The sequence below is a fragment of the Eublepharis macularius genome, chromosome 17, assembly GCF_028583425.1.
Source record: "Eublepharis macularius isolate TG4126 chromosome 17, MPM_Emac_v1.0, whole genome shotgun sequence".
NCBI lineage: Eukaryota > Metazoa > Chordata > Lepidosauria > Squamata > Eublepharidae > Eublepharis > Eublepharis macularius.
This window is the reverse complement of record NC_072806.1, coordinates 23,485,619-23,505,465: the sequence shown is the minus strand read 5'-3', so window position 1 is coordinate 23,505,465 and position 19,847 is coordinate 23,485,619. Positions and strand designations below refer to the sequence as shown.

The following is a 19,847-nucleotide window of genomic DNA, read 5'->3' as shown; positions in this document are numbered from 1 at the left end:
AGAGAAGCAGTATTGTCATGGTTGATTATATATCAAGGAGAAGAACCAAAATTCAAACTTTCTGTCTGCTGGGTGGGAGTCACCTGTTGCTTCGGTCTGGTAACTCCTGAAGCAACATCTTGAGTAATGCTCAACTTGTAAAACATTAGAAAACCTTGTACTGGAAACAGTAAGTTATCAAGAAGAGGAAAAGAAAAACTGAATTATTCCTTCCGTTAATGACAGGAGTGGGTCAAGATGCCCTCCCTTCCTCACAGCAGAAGGAACCCTCGTGGTAAGTGCCAATGTTCCATTCTTACTCTGAGGAGAAGAGCATCTTGTCATGGGACTTTAAAAATTAGTTGTACCCCCTGTCAGGCTAGCAGAGATATTACTCCACACGAACCACATTTTGCAGAGTCCTCTTGCCAAAGGCTGCATCTGCTGCGTCAAGGGAATTCAATTTGGAATGCTTAATGAAGGTAGAGAGAGAGAACCACATGGCTGCCTTGCCAATCACTTCAACTGAAGCCTGAACACCCACTGCTGCATTGGGATACAGTGTACAGTAATCTCTGCAGGTATCTGGATTTTACTAGCTTGGGATACTTGAATAATGCACTGCCTGAGGTTTTAGCTTCTTGAAGCTCTAGACATCTTCAGCCCTTTATGAAGTAGACTGACTAAGATGAAGAGGAAATCCATTTCTGAAAATGTGTTAAGCGCCAGATGTAGATCCTCAGGGCTCTTCACAGGTCCAGCGTGTGTCACTTTTTCCTCCCTCAAACATACAGGAAGGGAAACCTTATCTTCTGTGAACAAAGAAAATGTGTATTTACCTTTGGTGTGAAGATATGCTCTTAGGACCACCTTGTGTTTGTGGAAGATGCATAGTCTTTTCAGCCAATAATGCACCAAGCTCCAACATCCTTCTGGCCAAGGTGACAGACATCAGAAAGAGAACCTTCATACTTAACCATCTGAAGGGTACCCATCGTAAAAGTTCAAACACCAGAAAACTTGGTCTCCAACTAGGAGACCAAGGGACCAAGTGGAGGGTACTCGACTAGGAGACCAAGGCACCAAGTGGAGATACTTCCTTGAAAAATCAGATTACGTGGGGGTGTCTAAATACTGTAAATCTGTCGATATGAGGGAAGATTGTTGCCAATGCTGCCCCATGTCACTGCAGTGTGGCTGCTTTCAGTTTTGATCAACACTATCATGGAGGAAGGTCAGGATTTGGGTTAGGTTTGGATTGAGTCGATCCAAGTGCTTCCTTCTGTACCATCTCACATATGCTTTCCAGGAAGAATTATATATTCTTGCTGTGGAAGGTTTCCTAAATGCTAGCATAGTATCAGCCACTGCCCTTGAATAGCTTAGGGTCTATAAACCTTTTCCTCTCAATTTCCAGGCAGTCATATGAAGCCATGCTAGATCTCAGTGCCACAGCACTCCCTGCTGAAGCAAGTCTGGGCAAACCAGGAGTTGCCACAGTTCCTCTGTTGAAAATTGCACTAAGGTTGAGAACCAAGGTCTGCCCGGCCAGTAGGGGGCTCTGCTGATTATGGCAGCTGTATTACCTCAGAATTAGGGATACTGGTGGGTAGGTGTATAGGAGTCTGGAGGGGGGGGGGTGGCCCTAACAGTGGAACAAAGTTCTTCCTGCTGGTTGCTTGCTAGAACTCCAAGCTCCTCCAGTCCAGAAGAAGGACTAGCTTGCTACTTAATTTATTTTAATTCCCTTTTATTAAAAACATTTATAAGCATAGGCTGCACCTGGTATCCCAAGACAAAAGCAAAAGAGAAGTGTCTGGTGAATATTTGACATATATAGAAAGCTTACTTAACAATAAGTAATATTTAATTAATTATTTAAAATTAACAGGTAACTACTTTGGTTTTGTAATTTGTAATCAGTTGACAAAGTGCAGTTTTTGTTGTTTTAATTATTTTAGCTTTTGAAAAAACCTTGACCCCTGTGGCGCAGAGTGGTAAGCTGCAGTACTGCAGCCCAAGCTCTGCTCACGACTTGAGTTCAATCCTGGCAGAAGCTGGGTTCAGATAGCCAGCTCAAGGTTGACTCAGCCTTCCATCCTTCCGAGGTCAGTAAAATGAGTACCCAGTTTCCTGGGGGTAAAGTGTAGATGACTGGGGAAGGCAATGGCAAACTACCCCGTAACAGAAGTCTGCCAAGAAAACGTTGTGATGCGATGTCCCCCCATGGGTCAATAATGACTCAGAGCTTGCACAGGGGACTACCTTTACCTTTACCTACTGTTTGACAATATTTGATCAGTTGACCAAATCTCTTTTTACAGGTCAAATGGCCAATCTTATTTTGTCTTGGAAGTGGAGAATTGAAGGCTAGACATGGAGAAACAGAGAAAAAGTGCACATTCTGGAACCAGGTACAGGTTATAAATACTTGGCAGCTTTTTCCTTCTGGCCAGGAGAGAGAGGGGATATGAAAATAAAGAACACAAGCCTACATTTAATCTCCACTGTGTTGCTAAGGTGGATGGTACAAGAGCTCACGTTACTTTTTTCACCTCAAGGCTTAAAATCTACAGACTGTGAAAATACAATATAGTGCTTAAAGTGGTTGCCTTTCACTGTTCCCCCTCTACGTTCTCTGCATGTATACTACTTACATGTATACTACATAACAACAGGTGAAGCACATATCAGAAAAGATGGCCGGTAGGAGAGAAGGCGACAACACAGTTTTTCCTTTTGCATCACTGCCCTACTACATTCTCATAATGAAACCCAATTCACAAACTAATAAATTTGTGCTTCTTTGGTATCCAACCAATTGCAATGACCCAACACATACCAAGAAGAAGTAAGTTGATTTGCAGTGCAGATATGCCCTTAAGGCAAAACCAAGGCCAAACTTTTCCACAGACACATAAATCAAAGTAAAGGGACAGAAGACAAAACTCTGAGGCCACTGATGTATCACTATAGCTTAAAATCAGTAACTGACATATATAGCTTAATGCTTCAGCAATATATCAAGTCTGAAAAAGCTCTCTAATGGCAGAGATCCAGAGGACTTAGCTGTGTTAGCCTGTAGTTGCAAAACAGAAAAGAGTCCAGTAGCACCTTTAAGACTAACCAACTATATAGTAGCATAAACTTTCTCTGCATAATGCCTGAGAGGGGATAGTTCGCAGCTGCAAGGGACTACGGGAAGGAAGAATGGCACTGACATGGCCATAACATGCAGAAATTAGCACTTTTCTGTTACTAAGACATGTATAAATGTTTTCGTAAAGGCAACAAGATACTTATGGTAACATGATGTTGTGTACCACATCAGGAAGATAGCCCCAAATAAGCAAAATATGGAAAACAAGTAGGTGAACAGGTCTTTGAGCAGGCAAGGGAAAACACTGCTATTCTCTTTTAAATATTTAAAAGTGCTTGAACCATGAAAGCAATTTTAAAGTGAAGTTTTGCTGTATGTTTCTATATATTTGCTGTGTATTTCCTTTATACAGTTCATTTCAAGTATTACAGAGCTGGACAACTTTTAACATTTGTGTCTCTCTTTCCTGGAAGACACACAAAGGTGGACTGGTAATTTCTAATTGAATTGTTTTTTTCTGCCAAATTAGGGGTTTTATTTTTGTGGGAAATGTGAAAAATACAAGAAACTTCCTCTGTGCTGAGAATGACACAGTTGTAGTAGCATATGCTAGATAAATGTTTACGCTTCTCTTTGCTCAGTGAACATACTGTCCTAAATTTGGTGAGAAAACTCCTTCTCACAAATCTACCTCTCAAGTTTTAGTCTGCCCTTCCTATATAGAAGTCCAAAGTCATCCAAGGAGCTCGACAGCAGCTTGAAGGTGAGTATCAGAATCTGAGAAGCATATTTATTATTATTATTATTATTATTATTATTAGAATGAAGAGCAGAAGTAAACAAAGCAATCTTTAAATTCACTGCTTCTACATTGCCCAGTAAGGTGCAATGGGGGTGCGGGGGAGAGAAGCCTGAAATAAAAATAATATTTGAACATGATATAATTTTTTTAAGTGCTTCATTGGTACACATATCCAAAAGGTCAGTTGAATGAAAAGCATGACAAAATTAGAATTATGTGGAGGATCCTATTGGAGATCGGCTGACACAGATGAACATATATTACACATAGTATTAACATCTCAAAGAGAACAAACATCTTGGATGCCCCCCTCCAATAAAAATAAGGAGCATTGCCAAGCTGCCACCATCTATTTGATATTGTGGGAAGTAACAGTAAAGGATTCTGAAACAAACACTGGTGGTAATGGATAATACACCTTTAACTATACTTCAAAAATAAGAAAAAGATGTTCATTCTCTCCACTGAACACTGGTGAAGCAGAATTATCAAACATTATAACCTGAGGCCTCTAGGAAAGATCTTTATGCAGCACTGAACCCCCTACATTCCTCCAAGGGTTAAAAAGAATACAGGAAGCCAGGAGACACAAAAACAGCTTTGCTCTTCCCTTTATACTGAAAACTGCATTTAGCACCACCACGATTCAATAACTGATCAAAATTATTATTGTGTTGTGGACCTTTTCCACATGGCTTATTTGTCCAAGGTTCTATAATGAAGAGAACTGAGGTTTTCCCCCTTGCTTCCCACAGCATCATATCACATTTGAACACCTCCCAGGTCTTCTCCAGCTTTTCTCCAAGTTAAGCAGAACAAAATCCAAATTCAATGGTACGCTATTCCCCAGAATATGCAAAAGAGTAATGTTCAAGATGACATTTTTAAATAGAGATCAGAACTATTGTAGAATGTAACCACTCAGGAGCCACCTTTATAATGGAACAGGATTGTAATCCACTGTAATATGGCAGGTATCACCCGCATTTATTGCTACCTTATACTTTATAATCCACCTTTTGTAATATTTATATTTTACTTTAGACAGTTTGTTGTTCCCATTATTCTCTAATTCTGTAAATACTAGTCCTACTGCATTGTCCATTGGTTCACTGTTTTATACCCTGCACTTTGAATCTCAGCCTGTGCAAGTAACAGGGTTGTACTATATCAAAATGGTTCACAATCACAAAGTTACTTCAGTAAAGGGTTCAGGTCTGTGGTCTACACTGCTGTATATAGTTCATACTGCCTGTTGTTGTAAGTAGGATCCTACTACATATTTTTGTACCATTTAACGTGTTGTGTGAACACTTCTCCTTTGTTTCAGTTCTGTTTTCAGATTTCTGGCTGGTTCCAGTTTTCTACAGTCCTATTGCATTATTTACTGAATGTCCCATGCTGTTGACTGTCTTGATTTACTATGCAAGATCTGCTCTTGAGTCCCAGTGAGAAAGGTAGACTATAACTAATGTAAATAAATAGAAACAACATAAATAACACACAAGCACAGGAAGTGACACCTTTAGTCTGTCAAGGCCAATACTGTTAACTCTGGCAGAAGCTCTTCACAGTCTCCAGGTAAAGGTTTTTCTACATCACCTACTTTTAACTGGAGACGATGGTGACTGAACCTGAAAACTTCTGGATGCAAAATTCATGCTTTACTGCTGAGCCACAGCCCATCTCTCAATAAAACTCAACTTAAAATTCAGTTTAACAAGGTAAGGAAAGATTTAAACCAAATGAAAAGCCCATAAGAAAAGCGAATGATCTTAACTAGGGCCGTTTCCACACGGCTTACCTTGTTCCGGAAAACAGCGAAATCTCCCACGAAATCGCATGAGAAGACGCTGTTATCACGCGAAATCGCACGAGAAGATGCTGTTATCGCGCGAGAAGACGCGATAACAGCGTCTTCTCGCAAGATTTCGCTGTTTTCCGGAACAAGGTAAGCAGTGTGGAAACGGCCCAGTTTCCTAAATATTATGGCCTAATTCACAAATGCTATTTAAAGTACCTTCTTTCAGCTGTTCTCCTGCTGAACAGAAATAAAGTGCTCCTGAATCAATTGATAGCCATGCAAGAAGGTTGATTTACAATCCCATTTCAGCTGTCCCATGCTTTACAATGCACATCTAAGAGGGATAGAGCCAAACATGCCTGATAGGAGGGAATTCCATAGCCTTGGCATCATCTTCATCTCACATGAGCACCTGCCAAACTTCTGAAGCTTAAAGAATACGAAGCAGGACTGTATGAGTAAAGCTCACAATGATTATCTGCATAAAAGACTGCTTTTGTGTAAACAGTCCGAACCTCTTAGCAGATACCCCTGAAAACCAAACGGTCAAATCATTTTATTTTCTAATTTGGTTCCAAATTCAGCTATTTCTGCTTGGTTTTGAATCTGAGCAATAAAGGCTTTCAGTTCAACATGCCTAATTAGGTTCAGGTGAGAAATTTTAAATATTCACGTTACAGTATTAATTCGCATATATGATAAGACTATTAACATCATGGCTGCATTGTAATTAAATGTACTGGACAAAAAGTACTTCTTTCCATAGGATCATTCCTAATGCACACACATTCAACCACTTGAGTAAATTCCTCTGACATTAGGCCTCTCAAATTAGCACAATCAGTATGTTCACTAGCCAAGTAAATATTCCTAGATCAAGACAGCAGTTTCTGCATTCTTCAAAGACATACTATATCTTGAACTAGTACATCTAAATGAGATAACAGCAAGGTCTGGGCATCCCCTGGCTGGAGTGCCATCTAGCCCTCTCTCCTCAGCAGATTCCTTAAGAATCTGTTCAATCCGTATACTATGGCATGATTGGTATCACCAGTAACATAACTCTAAGCTTTTGACCCTATGTTGCTACTTGATTCTTGGGGGGCAACAGTGGTAAGAGGTGCCTATTTCCAGCTTTGTATTGTGAGCCTCATGCACTCCGTTCTAGAGTCCTGGCCCCTGTACTATGTGCCATGGTAACTCCTAGTTCAGATTACTGCAAAGCACTGTTCCGTAGAACTGCTTTTGAAGAATATCCACTTTGTGACAGCTAGATTCATGACCAGTTTTAGCCAGGAGCAGCATATAACATCTATTGTACGGAGATGCAACGGTTGCTGCTGTTTCTGTACTTAACTGAAAGGGCTGGTATTGACCTTTAAATGAACAGCCTCAGTCGAAGATATATCTTAAAAAATGCTTTACTGTATATGTTTCACTATCATGTCCTATGATCTGCAGATGAGATTCTGCTCTGTTATTTCACTGGAGAAGGTATACCTAGAGTATAACTCCCTACCTTTGAGGGGGGGGGGAACAAATCTATCTGGTAAATTCACCCCCAGCTTTTTTCAGAGCTGTTTCACGGAGCTTTGACCCTATTTCTATTTTTATGTATTTATTTGTCTTATTTATAGCCAACTTTCTCACTAAGACTCGAGACGAACTACAGAGTAAAGAAAAAGAAAAAACGTAACCTTATAGCACAAGGCTTGCAATGAAGAATGCAACAAGGATGCAAAATTAAAAGACAATGCAAACAAGAACAGCAAACTGCCTAAGGCAAAGGTAATGTGTGAACAACGCAGAATGTGGGATTACAAAGTGTAAGAATTGAGTAATAACCAGATGATACCTACAATAATAGATAATCAACAATAACCACTGCAGTGGATACAGACCCATTCCCATATGAAGATGTTCTTCTGGACTATTCCATCTTAATACAGTTCTGATTCCATTATAACAAGGTTCTCCTGAATATTACTGTTTCGCACAGCATGCACGAATTTAACTGCATTGCATGTTTGGAATGGTTTTGTGCTGTTTATTGTAAGCCACTTCAAAAGCCCAATATGGGTGATAAAGTAGGATACAAGGTTGTTTTTTTTAAAAAAAAAACATAAATTAAACATAACATTCATCTGTGGTTTTGTTAGGGCCTGTGACAACAACAAAAATGTGATTTACAAAAATACCAAACATCTCCTACACACAAATCCCCACTGACATTAATCTCACTGAATTAGCACATTCCAATTCAATGGTCACACCCAGCTTAAATAACTGTCCTTTCATTTGACAAAATGAACGTCCCACTACCACATGGCAGTTACATGAATCCATACACTGGCTGGCTGTCTTCCTTTCTACTCACATGTAGGCCTGAGCATTAAAGTCTCACTCTTTGCAGGGAAATAGCCCTCTTTTTAACTCCAAGTAGGTTCTGTTTACAGGATGGCTCCAGTGATTTCTCCAGAGACACACAAGTCAACCATAACTTTAAAAAATAAGGGATAAAGTGCAGCTGCAGAGAACGCAAGGATATTTAAAACTACAGTGTTTGGAAACCATAGAAGAAAGTAACTGAGGATGCTCATTCTGCTTGAATAATGGGTATGCGCATTTATAAAATGATGTACAAATGGGAAAAGGATATTAACTAAATATAAACTGAAAGGGTCTGAACTAGTGATGGATGAGAAATCTGGGGATCGTGGTGGACAGATAATTGAAAAATCCACTCAGTGCATGGCAGTGGTGAAAAAGACAAATTCTATGCTATGGATGCTGCAAACAAAAAGCCAGTATTATAATGACACTGCATAGATCTATGGTCACTGTATGTCAAAAAGGATGTTGCAGCACTGGAAAAGGTGCAGAATGATCAAAGGGTTCAGAACACTTTCCCTATGAAGACAGGCTAAGAAATCTGATGCTTTTTTAGTTTAGAGAAAAGATGGTGGGAGGCAGGATAGCCATTTATACAATTATGCATGGGATGAAAGAAGCAGAAAGGGTGTACTTTTTCTCCATCGCTCATAATGTTTGGATGTGGAGACACCAAATGAAATTAATGCAGTCGATTCAGCACAGACAAAAGTAAACTCGGATAGCAACTGGCATCCAGAATTCATTGCCACAGGATGTAGCGGTGGCCATCAACTTACTTGGCTTTGAAAGGGACCCAAACAAATTCACACAGGATTGGTCCATCAAGGACTATTAACCAAAATGCCTAAATCTCCAGAGGCGGTAATCCTCGTGAATACCACTGCTGGAGGGGAGAATCAACAACAGGTGGAAGCACTGTTCACCATGCCCTGCTTGTAGACCTTCCAGAGGCAGCTGGCTGGTCAATGTGAAACAGGATGCTGGATGAGACAGACTACTAGTCTGTTCAGTACAGGTGCTCCATTCTACATAGCCACAGATTCAGAGCTAAAGCAACAGGATTATATGGACGTGGGGTGAAAGATGGATACATTTTGAAGCAAAGATTTAATGTTGGCTTTAACGGTTTAGCAGTGCAATCTTAAGCAGAGTTACACCCCTCTAAGTCTACTGGTGTAAATAGGCTTAGAATACATGTATCTGTCTACTTAAGTGACAATTTCATGCATCTGATGAAACAGGAAGGCTTTGGCTAATGAAAACTTAAGACTACACTGAGTTTGATAGTCTTCAAAATACCACAGGACTCTTTGTTGCTTATGTTGCAACATGGTAACATGAATATCCATCCCAGATCTAATGATATTCAAAGGTACTATTGATATTTTATTTAAGCCAACGGGAGCTTGAAGATAATCAGGCATGCATAATAAAAATATAAAAACATGATCTGTTTCCTCAGGCACTTGGACCTGTAAGGGTATGTCTCTGCTCCACAGTGATAACAGGGCCTTTTGCATCATTTTGAGGTCTCTATGCATGTTGCTTTAGAATCTCAAGGATCAGAGGGATTACTGCACATTTCACGGAGCTCTAGGAGACAGTCACCAATCTCATATGGGAGGAGTGTTATGCCTTGTGGAATACTACAAGGAAAGTGAGCTGATGGTCTTACAGGATTAAGGGGCATATTTTAATAATGCAGGAAACACTGATTTGCTTTTAAAAGAAAAAAAATCTAGTTCAGCTGCTACAGTGAAAAGATTATTCCGATCCATGAGTGTCGCAAGGGCATACCAAATATACCACAACAACGATCCAGTTTGGGGACGCTATACAGAGCATGCTCTGTATAGCCTCTCTTGTCCTTCCTCACATAGTCTTTTCAAGTGGCTCATTGTTATTTCCATTTAAAACAAGGGAGAGCAGGGACAGAAGGATGAAAGTTTGTCAGAAACTTCTCATGGGTAGGAGGAAGTCCTTTTCCACCAGGCTGTAAAGCAAAAGGACAAAGGCTGGAAGATAGTCAGTGCAGTAAGGGGGTTCCACAGCTAGAAATGTTGTAGTGAGGGTACACTGGGGGTGGGAGCAGGAATAATCAACACAGAATAGCTGGAATCTAAATATAGGTACCAGAATGTTTGAAATTATCTAGTTTTATAAAATTTAAAAACAAATACCTGCTTGACTTTGCATGCACTGGCCAGGAAACTGGAAGGCAGGAGCATACTGATTTCTAGTGAAATAGATAGAATACTACCTGCAGATTTTCATTTATACCTTTGTAAGCAAAAAGGACTAACAATTTGATTATTTTTGCTTTTTTGAAAGAAAGCTAAAATTCAGAGAGGGAGCCTGAAATATCACTAAAGAGACCAAGCAACACAACATCTCCCATCCCTCAGAGGCTCCCAGTGGTTCATTGGGAGATTATTCTATCATCCCATTGGGCTGTACACAAGTGTATGGTTGCAAAGAGGAAAGGGTACATGCCTTTTTGAGGGGTCCTTTTGAGCCAAGGAAAGAAATAAACCATAAGCAATACGTTGCAAATCCATAAGGTGCTATGCACCTGCAGGCAAATAAAACCTGTTCCATGACGATACTGGGAAGGATTTTGTGGGCACAGAGTATGGGACAGAGTGAAGATTTGGGGAAGTCTAAGGAGAACTATTCAGAAAGATTATATTGGGGAAGGGAAAGGGCAGAACCACCAAGTTTGTTCTGAAAGAGATGCAAAAGGGAGGAAATTACTGAGATAGGGAATTTTGCTATTGGGGTGCTATTGAAAGTTAGGCTATTGAGATAAGATTGGGGGCCATGTAAAAGAAAAAACTTTTGTGATTGGGAATAATAACCAGATATGGTGTGTGTGAAGAATAGAATAGAATAGAATAGAATAGAATAGAATAGAATAGAATAGAATAGAATAGAATAGAATAGTGGGCTGGGCTGTCTATCAAGAATGAAAAGGAGAAGTGGAACCAGGTGGCTGGGAGAAACAATTGGAAAGGGCAATGGAAAGGGCAATGCACTGGAGAAAGGTATAAATAAGAAACAAAATGGATCAGGGAAAACAGGAAATAAATGTATTGGAAGGGGGCCTCATGAACAGGGAAGAATTTGGGAGTGCAGAGAGCAGATTATTAAAGAGGAGAACCTACTAGGGTAAGAAAGGCCTACAAGAGACTACATGGATCGGAGGGGTTCTTAAGTAAGGAAGAAAATAGTACTGAAGTAGGATTAATAGAGAAGGAGCAGAGTGAAAACTGTACAATATGATTGGCTATCAGAAGAGATCCCTTCACCTATAAGAGCTAAACCACACCAGACGAATTACACAAGGACACTCTAGTGAAGGGAGACGCAATGTTAACTGGGAAGCCAAGTTCTAAAAGACAGATTGGAAGGCTTTGTCAATTTCCCCTCTCCAGAGACACTGAAATTGCTCTTCAGAGGGTTTATTTCATCTTCACCTCCCTTGAGGCTCTGTCAGTTTCACCTCCCCTTCTGGGAGGCAAAGATGAAATAAACAAACCCTCTGAGGAGCAACCTTGGTGGAGAGAGGGGAAATTGACAAAGCCTTTCAATCTGTCTTTTAGAACTTGGCTTCCCAGCTAACACTGGGTCTCCCTTCACTTGAGCGTCCTTGTGTAATTTATCTCCTGTGTTTTAGCTCTAAGGGGGGAGTGGCCACTGCAGGAGAGGAACTAAGAGAAGAGATGGACCTCTCTCACTTTGAAAGCAGTTAGTAAAGTAGATTAAGAATGGGAAAAAAGTAATGGGGGGGGATTGCGGTGGTGAAGGGAGAAATACCTGGATCAGATACAATGCCTATAGTGAGCACTGTGGAATGGCGGGGGGGGGGGACTACAAGAGAGGGCAGGGTTTGAACGAGAGTGACACAGATAAACTAAGAAAAAGTATACTGAGTTGAGGGCTAAGACTGTGGAGAACGATGGGAAAGATTGTAAGTAGGACCTGGAAACAGGAAGGGAAGTGTGAATGGAGGGAGTAAAGTTATTGAGGTGGGAGGCTGAAAGCAATCAGGGAAAAACCTAATTCCAAGGGTTGCTGGGGAAACGACTATGATAGAAGAAGAAAGAGCAGCTAGAAGGGAGTTGAAAGCAAGGGGGCAAAAGCAAAGAAGAGTGCAATGTTAAGATGGAGGAGGCTGTCGAGGCAGGGAAAGGTCCTTACATGGAGGGATCAATCTGCTTAAAGAAAGGGGAAGCTACAGGAATGGAAAGAAGAAAAACAGTAGGGGGGGAGACTAAAAACTGGAGTTCTGTAGAGGGGAGGAGAAGCTACAAGAGCGGTTGAAAGAGACAGAGGTAAAAGCTGGGAAGAAATGTTGTAATCCACCTTGAGTCTCAGTGAGGAGGGCAGGTTATAAATGAGGTAAATAAAATATTAAGGGAGGAAAGTGGGAGAAACAGAATGGGGTGAAAGAGGAAGGCAAAAGTAGGGAAGAGTATGATTTTAAGGGGGGGGCACTGAAAAGAAAGAAGAGAATTCATTGATCCAAATAGATACTAGAATGTGCCAGAGGGAAGGGAGTGAAGCTACTTGAGGAGTTTTAGGTGGGTAGCCGTGTTGGTCTGCAGTCGAACAGGAGGATTAGAGTCCAGCGGAGCCTTAGAGGATCTTCAGGGTGCAAGCTTTCGAGAATCAGAGGTCCCTTCTTCAGATAGGGCTTTAAAAAAGAGGGGGGAGCCATGAACCGAGGAAAGTAAAATATTAGACATATTGGGGGGGGGGAGTCTGTGATAGGGAAAGCCCCACCCCATGTGTTTACATGAAGAGAAAGCAGAATAAACATTTTAAACAGGTAAATATAAGGAGGGGGCTGCTTGGAGGGGGGGAAGCAAGCTGGGGAAAGGGAGGGGTGCAAAGCACTGGAGTGGGGGCCCACTGCTGTGTGGTCCTGGGGTTGAAACTGCGGGGATGGGTGGGGAGGAGAAGAGACCATTGCAGTGGGCGGGGGGGGGGGGGCTCGGAAGAGACGAGGAGGGCGGGGCTGGGGAGCGCAGAGGGAGTCCCCTCCTCTCGGGCCGACTCTCCCTCCCCATCCGCGTCCCCTCCCACCCCCGCGCCGCGAGGCCTCGTCCTCCTCCCTCCTCACCGTCTGCAGATTCGGGTGCCGCGGCGGCAGCCCCGGACTGGGCCATGGCCGAGCCGGCTGGTCCCCGTCACGCCGAGGCCGGGTCCGCTACGTCAGACGCCGGAGCGGGGAACGCGGAGCCGGAGCCTCAGCCGACGCCTCCGCCGGCCCTGGGCCGCCTCATCCTGACAGGCGAAGGGGCGGGCGGTGGGGGAGGGGGCGGAGGAGCGCGAGAGGGAGCGCGCGCGAGGGAGGGGGCGAAGGAGAGGAGCTCTGCGCATGCGCCAGGGCTGCTGAGCGGCGGGGGGCTGAAGGAGCGAAATGAGGCGGGTTGGCGGGGAGGGCGCGAAATTGAAACTGAGGCGTCACGAAGCCGTGCGCCGAAATTAAGGATTATACCTATTTTTTTTAATGATATAGACACAACGCGAGCAGAACAAGCCCGAGATGACAAGAGTACATTTTTTTAAAATAAACACTCAAATATAATAAAACTATATAACAAGTGCAATAAAGCTGTAGGAGAAAATACGGTGAAGTGGCTAGAGCGCTGGAATGGACTCCGGTCGGAACGAAACAGAGAGCCCGTCCAGTGGCGCCTCAGAGAAGAACGACGTTTATTCTAGTTGTGAAGAGTTCAGTGAAGTTAACTGAATAAGAAAAATCAAAAAGAGTCCAGTAGCACCTTTAAGACTAACCAATTTTATTGTAGTATAAGCTTTCGAGATTCAAGTTCTCTTCGTCAGATGCATGATACAGAGACTGGTCAAAAATGTCTCTATCATGCATCTGACGAAGAGAACTTGATTCTCGAAAGCTTATGCTACAATAAAATTGGTTAGTCTTAAAGGTGCTACTGGACTCTTTTTGATTTTGCTACCACAGACTAACACGGCTAACTCCTCTGCATCATTAACTGAAGAAGGGAGCTCATTTTGGAATAAATGTTTAGTCTCCTAAAGTGCCACCACTGGCCTTCTGTTTACAATAATGATAACCCCACCCTAACCTGGATAGCCCAGAGGAGCCTAATCTGGTCAGATCTCAGAAGTTAAGCAGGGTCGGCCTTGGTTAGTAATTGGATGAGAGACCTCCATTGGAGACCAGGGTTGCAGAGGCAGGCAGTGGGACACTATCTCTGTTAAGTCTCTTCCCAACCCCATCAGGGGTCGCCATAAGTCAGCTGTGACTTGAGGGCACTCTCCACTAATACAGGCATCCCTATCTGAGAGCCTTAAGTTCAAATCTGGGTGACTGAGCCAAAACCAGGACACAATACACATACTTTTTATTAGCTAATTATACATAACATTGTGTGAGCTTTTGAATTCTCCAGAACTCTTCTTCAGAATGTATGTTTCTTTCTCTCTTTCTCTATACACACACATACTTTTAAAAAATGTACTAAATACATACTAGTAACATGAATATAGCCGTATAAAACACAGTAACTATATCTCCCGCTGTGTAATCTACCTCAAGTCTTAGTAAGAAAGGCAGACTATAAACAACATGATACACACACACACACACACACACACACACACATATATGGAAAGAAGCTTCTTCAGGACATTAGGTGAAATCCTGGTGTAGTTTGCTTTGTTCTGTAGAACAAAGCAAAGAACAAGAACATCTTATAGATTGCTTATGAAATCCTATGAGATGGCAGTGAAAGCTGTGAAGGAATATTATGCAGCTTCCATTGCATCAGCTAGCAAATTGTTTAAATGTGGTACGTTCATTGGTCTCCCATTCAGGTGGAGACCGGGAAAATTTGAATTCAGAAATAAGCTGTGAGGCTTTTGTGAGTTTTTTTGCTGATAAAATCCTGTCTCTCTGCCACGACCTACCAGCCACAATTGATACAGTACGTGCACTAGAGGCCCCTTGGCTGTCTTCGGGGCAGATATTTGATCATTTCAGCCTTCTTTCTGAGGAGGAGGAGAACAGGATTCTGCAGGTGGTGAGGCCTACCACATGCCTCCTGGACCTGTGTCCGTCATGGCTGGTAAAAGCCAGTGTCGACGGATTACGGGGTTCCTTGGAGGCGATTGTAAACTTGTCTTTGAGCTCTGGAGTTTTTCCAAGAGCATTAAAGGAGGCTGTGGTGCGGCCCCTTCTGAAGAAACCATCACTAGACCCTGCTAACCCGCTCAGTTACTGCCCGGTCTTGAACCTCCCGTTTCTGGGTAAGGTGATTGAGCGGGCGGCAGAGAAACAATTGCAGAATTTTCTGAAGGCGACCTCGGCCCTAGATCCCTTCTTGTCCGGCTTTCGCCCAGGACATGGGGTGGAGACATTGCTAGTCGCCCTCACAGATGATCTCCACAGACATCTGGATTGAGGCGGATCGGCGCTGTTGATTTTATTAGATCTCTCAGCAGCGTTCGATATGGTCAATTATGACCTCTTGACCCACCGCCTCGCCAATGTGGGAATTCAGGGAACAGCGTTACAGTGGCTAGTCTCCATTCTCCAAAATCGGGGACAGAGGGTGGCATTGGGGAAGTTATCATCCCGTAGGCCACTGGTATGCAGTGTGCTGCAGAGAGCAATGCTCTCCCCATTATTATTTAATATCTATATGTGCCCCCTCACCCAGTTGGTGTGAAGCTTCGGGCCTGGGTGTCACCAATATCCTGATGACACCCAGCTGTATCTGTTGTTGGATGGACGGCCTGGATCAGCTCCGGTTGTCCTGTAGCATGCTTTTGAAGCTGTGGCTGGATGGTTGAGGCAAAGTCAGCTGAAACTGAACCCTGTGAAGATGGAGATCCTGCACTTGAGCCGTGAAAATGTAGCCTCGGGACCCTGGCTTCCTACACTCGATGGGACGGCGCTTAAAGTAGCTCCGAGAGTTAGGAGCCTGGGGGTGATCCTGGATTCCTCCTTGACAATGGAGGATCAGGTCACTGCAACTGCCAGGTCTTCTTTCTGTTATCTTCAACAGACCAGGCAGCTTGCCCCTTATCTCTCGTCCCGCGACTTGACTACAGGGGTCCAAGCAATGGTCACCTCTAGGCTGGACAACTGTAACGCACTCTATGCTGGGCTTCCCCTGAACCTGATCCAGCGGTTACAACTGGTACAGAATGCAGCAGCATGGGTCATCACCGGAAAGCCGATGCGTGCGCATATAATGCCGGTATTGCGTCAGCTGCACTGGTTGCCGGTGGAGTACCGAATCAGGTTCAAGGTTTTGGTACTAACCTATAAAGCCCTATATGGACTGGGACCGGCGTATCTGCGAGACCGACTCTCCCCATATGAACCCCAGAGGACTCTTTGCTCTAGCGATAAGCATCTATTAAAGATTCCTGGCCCTAGGGAGGCCCGCCTGGCATTGACCAGGGCCAGGGCTTTTTCAGTCCTGGCCCCAGCCTGGTGGAACACTCTGGCCAATGAGACCAGGGCCCGGCGAGATTTATTAGCATTTTGCTGGGCCTGTAAGACAGAGCTGTTCCGCCAGGCATACGGTTGATGCCGGGCAGTGCCCTCTAGCCAGGGGAGCACAGTATATGCCCTCCCTACTAGTGACACCTCCATCTCTCATACATCCCTGGAAAAATACTCTGGAGTTGGCTAAACGGGGTCGTCTGGATTATGTGCAGCTGTGTTTACATACATACATACACACACATATATGTGTGTGTGAATATGTTTACATGTATTTTAATCTATGTATTGGGATGTTTTATGATTTTAAATTGTATATATGATGAAATATGTTTTTAAACTTGGTTGTGATCCACCCTGAGCCTGCTGATGTGGGGAGGGCAGAATATAAACAAATAAAATAAATAGATATTAAATGTATAGCTGAGATTAGTTTCCAGCGACACCCTGTGTATTTTATGAAAAAGAGACATGGAGCCAGCAGTCTCTCTCAACCTAACTTACCTCACCAGATTATTGTAAGGGTAAAATGTAGGGGAGGCAATGTACACTGCTCTCAGTTCCTTGGAGGAAAGGTGGGATTTTTTAATGTACTAAATAAATATATACCAGTACATGAACATAATAAGATCAAGATGGGTAGTTGTGTTAGTCTGTCTGTAGCAGTGTGTTAGTATTATCCTCACGACAATCACCCTGTGTGGTGGATGGGGCTGAGAGAGCTCTGAGAGAGCTGTGTGACTGACCCAAGGTCGTTCAGCTGGCTTCAAGCGGAAGGGTGAGGAATCAAACCCGGTTCTCCAGATTAGAGCCCTGCTGCTCTTAACCACTACACAAAACTGGCTCTTCACTAGATAGACAAACACAAGCTTTTTATCTGTTTGCTGCATTTTCCCTTGCTTTATAGCCAATGTTTGGTTCCTAAAATGACACACAGCAATTTGAAATACAGATATTAATAAGAAACAAAATATGCTTAGGGAAGCATAGGGACAATGGAGGAGGTGCCTTACTGCTGCCTCTTCTCTCTCTGGCCTCACTGAAAGAATGGTAACTGGAAGGTAAACAGTAAGGGTGGGGGGGGCACAAGATTCAGCAAGGCCTGAATTCCCTTGCTTGGATACACCAAAGGTGAAATCGCAAAAACCAGCAACTACAAAACCCCCACCCTAGTGTATTTGAATAGCACCTGTTCTGATTGTGTTTGTATATGTCACAACAATTATAGCAATGACATCCACACAGGACAGTGACTCTTTCTTCTGTTTTAGAAGCAAAGGGATTAGCGCTTTTGGCATGGTACCTAGGATACAGACTCATTTGACTGTTTATAGCAATAGTTAGTAATTCTGTCAAGAAATGCAGAGACGGTACTTCTGAGGAAGAATCGCATGCAGCCTGGGAGGTAAGGCATGCAACTCTGTTCCCTAAATGGTCCCCCTCCAGGTATATCCAATTCTTGCATAAAGTTTCTAGCAGATTCTAGCATCCATCAGTGTTTTAAGACTGTCTATAGACCTTGAGCTGGGGGGTCTGCAGTGGATCTACAGACAAATTTCTTAGGGTTGATTCACATCTTAAGAAGGCCACATGGTGACATGAGGCCACCACGAAGACTTGTTAGATATAACTCAGGAATGCCGTGCTGAGAACTCCTTTCTCAAGCATGCAGGGACTCAAATTGGGTCAGGGCTCCAGTGCATGTGTAGAGAAAGGTTCCCCCTTCTTCCCAACCTCACCCGTATGTTTTCCTGACCTGAAATGGCCCCAGAGATCCACTATTTGCCCTGTTTGGGAAGCTTACATTTAACCATCAGTAACTGTGAGTTTCCTCAGTGGGTACATTGCGGCTCTCCTGCCCTGTTTTAGTTCACGAAAATGGTGCAAGGAAGACTGAAGGCCTTCTCCTAACATGCCATAGTCCCAGCCTGAACAACCCCCCATCACTTGGAAATTAAGTTCCCATCTGGGTGCTCCCAAAATACATCTGTACAAAGATAACTTGGTAAGAGACAGGGACTATAGACTAGGCTATTGAGTACTGTCTGCTGATGCAGATACCCTCCTACCATTAAGTTCAACATTCCTAAAGATATGTTAATTATCTACTCTTTAATTTAGAAATGTTTCATCTGTGTGTTCAGCTTTATGCTCATTTTCAAATTTGTGACTACCATTCTCTGTTCTGTTTTCATTGAGTATCTGTTTTCACTGAATGGCCTAACTGTTGAACATACTGTATTTTTGCTTTGTGAATGTCCTAGTTATTGATTATATTGTATTTATGTGTCATATGTAATCCACCTTGGATCTCACTGTGAAAGGCAGACTATAAATAAACAATTACAACAACAAAGTCCATGTGGGGGAACACACAGACTTTGTGACGTGTGTGAATTGGACCTTAAGACAGACATGTGAACACCCAGGGCTTTTTTTCAGCAGGAACGCGGGGGAACGGAGTTCCGGAACCTCTTGAAAATGGTCACATGGCTGGTGGCCCCACCCCCTGAGCTCCAGACAGAGGGGAGTTTAGATTGCCCTCTGCACCGCTGAGCAGCGCAGAGGGCAATCTAATCTCCCCTCTGTCTGGAGCTCAGGAGGCGGGGCCACCAGCCATGTGACCATTTTCTCTGAGGGCAACCCACTGAGTTCCACCACCTCTTTTCCCAGAAAAAAAGCCCTGTGAACACCCAAGGTGAACTGAGTTTGGAACCAACTGGTTCTTCCTGTTTCCAAGAGACATTAGCTATCCAGAGTGCTCACTGGCTGGCTCTTGTGGCAGTCATGAAGTCAGTTGTCTCCTGCCTCCCCACGTGATGGTTCAGAGCACTGTCTGGAACTCCCTTTAGTCTTCCCTTCAGAATCTGCCAAAGCTATTATCAGAGGGAAAAGTTGGATGAATATCCACACAGGTATAGTGTTCCCTACTTCAAGCTGCTTTCAGATGTCTCCGATACCAATCATCTCTCTCCCAACAAGGGTTTACTTCCTAATGTTTACACTAAACTGCCACACACACCCCACTACACAAGGAACCAGTGCAGCATGCATGTGTACATACACATGTGCACACATATACCAACTGCAGCCACATACATTAGAACTTTTCCTAACCCCAAAGGAAGAAAGACACAGGAAGCTAATATGGGTAAGAAAAATAAAGGAGGCAGAATGAATGAATGAATGAACGAATGAACGAATGAGAAAATTAGAAGGAAAAATAACAGGAAAAAGCCATAGAAGGAAAATGAATTACTATTCA

The 19,847-nt window shown here is 43.1% G+C and overlaps 1 protein-coding gene across 2 annotated transcripts in view; it reads right to left on the bottom strand.

The window, feature by feature from the left end:
* The window catches only part of RABEP1 (rabaptin, RAB GTPase binding effector protein 1), an 87,105-nt gene extending 73,717 nt beyond the window's left edge, over nucleotides 1-13,388 (bottom strand). For both annotated transcript variants that reach the window (XM_055001415.1, XM_055001416.1), the window contains exon 1: nucleotides 13,205-13,388. In XM_055001415.1, coding sequence (XP_054857390.1) covers nucleotides 13,205-13,250 — 46 coding nt within the window. In that variant the 5' untranslated portion in view covers nucleotides 13,251-13,388. The remainder of the gene's footprint in view (nucleotides 1-13,204) is intronic.
* Nucleotides 13,389-19,847: the final 6,459 nt, after the last annotated feature.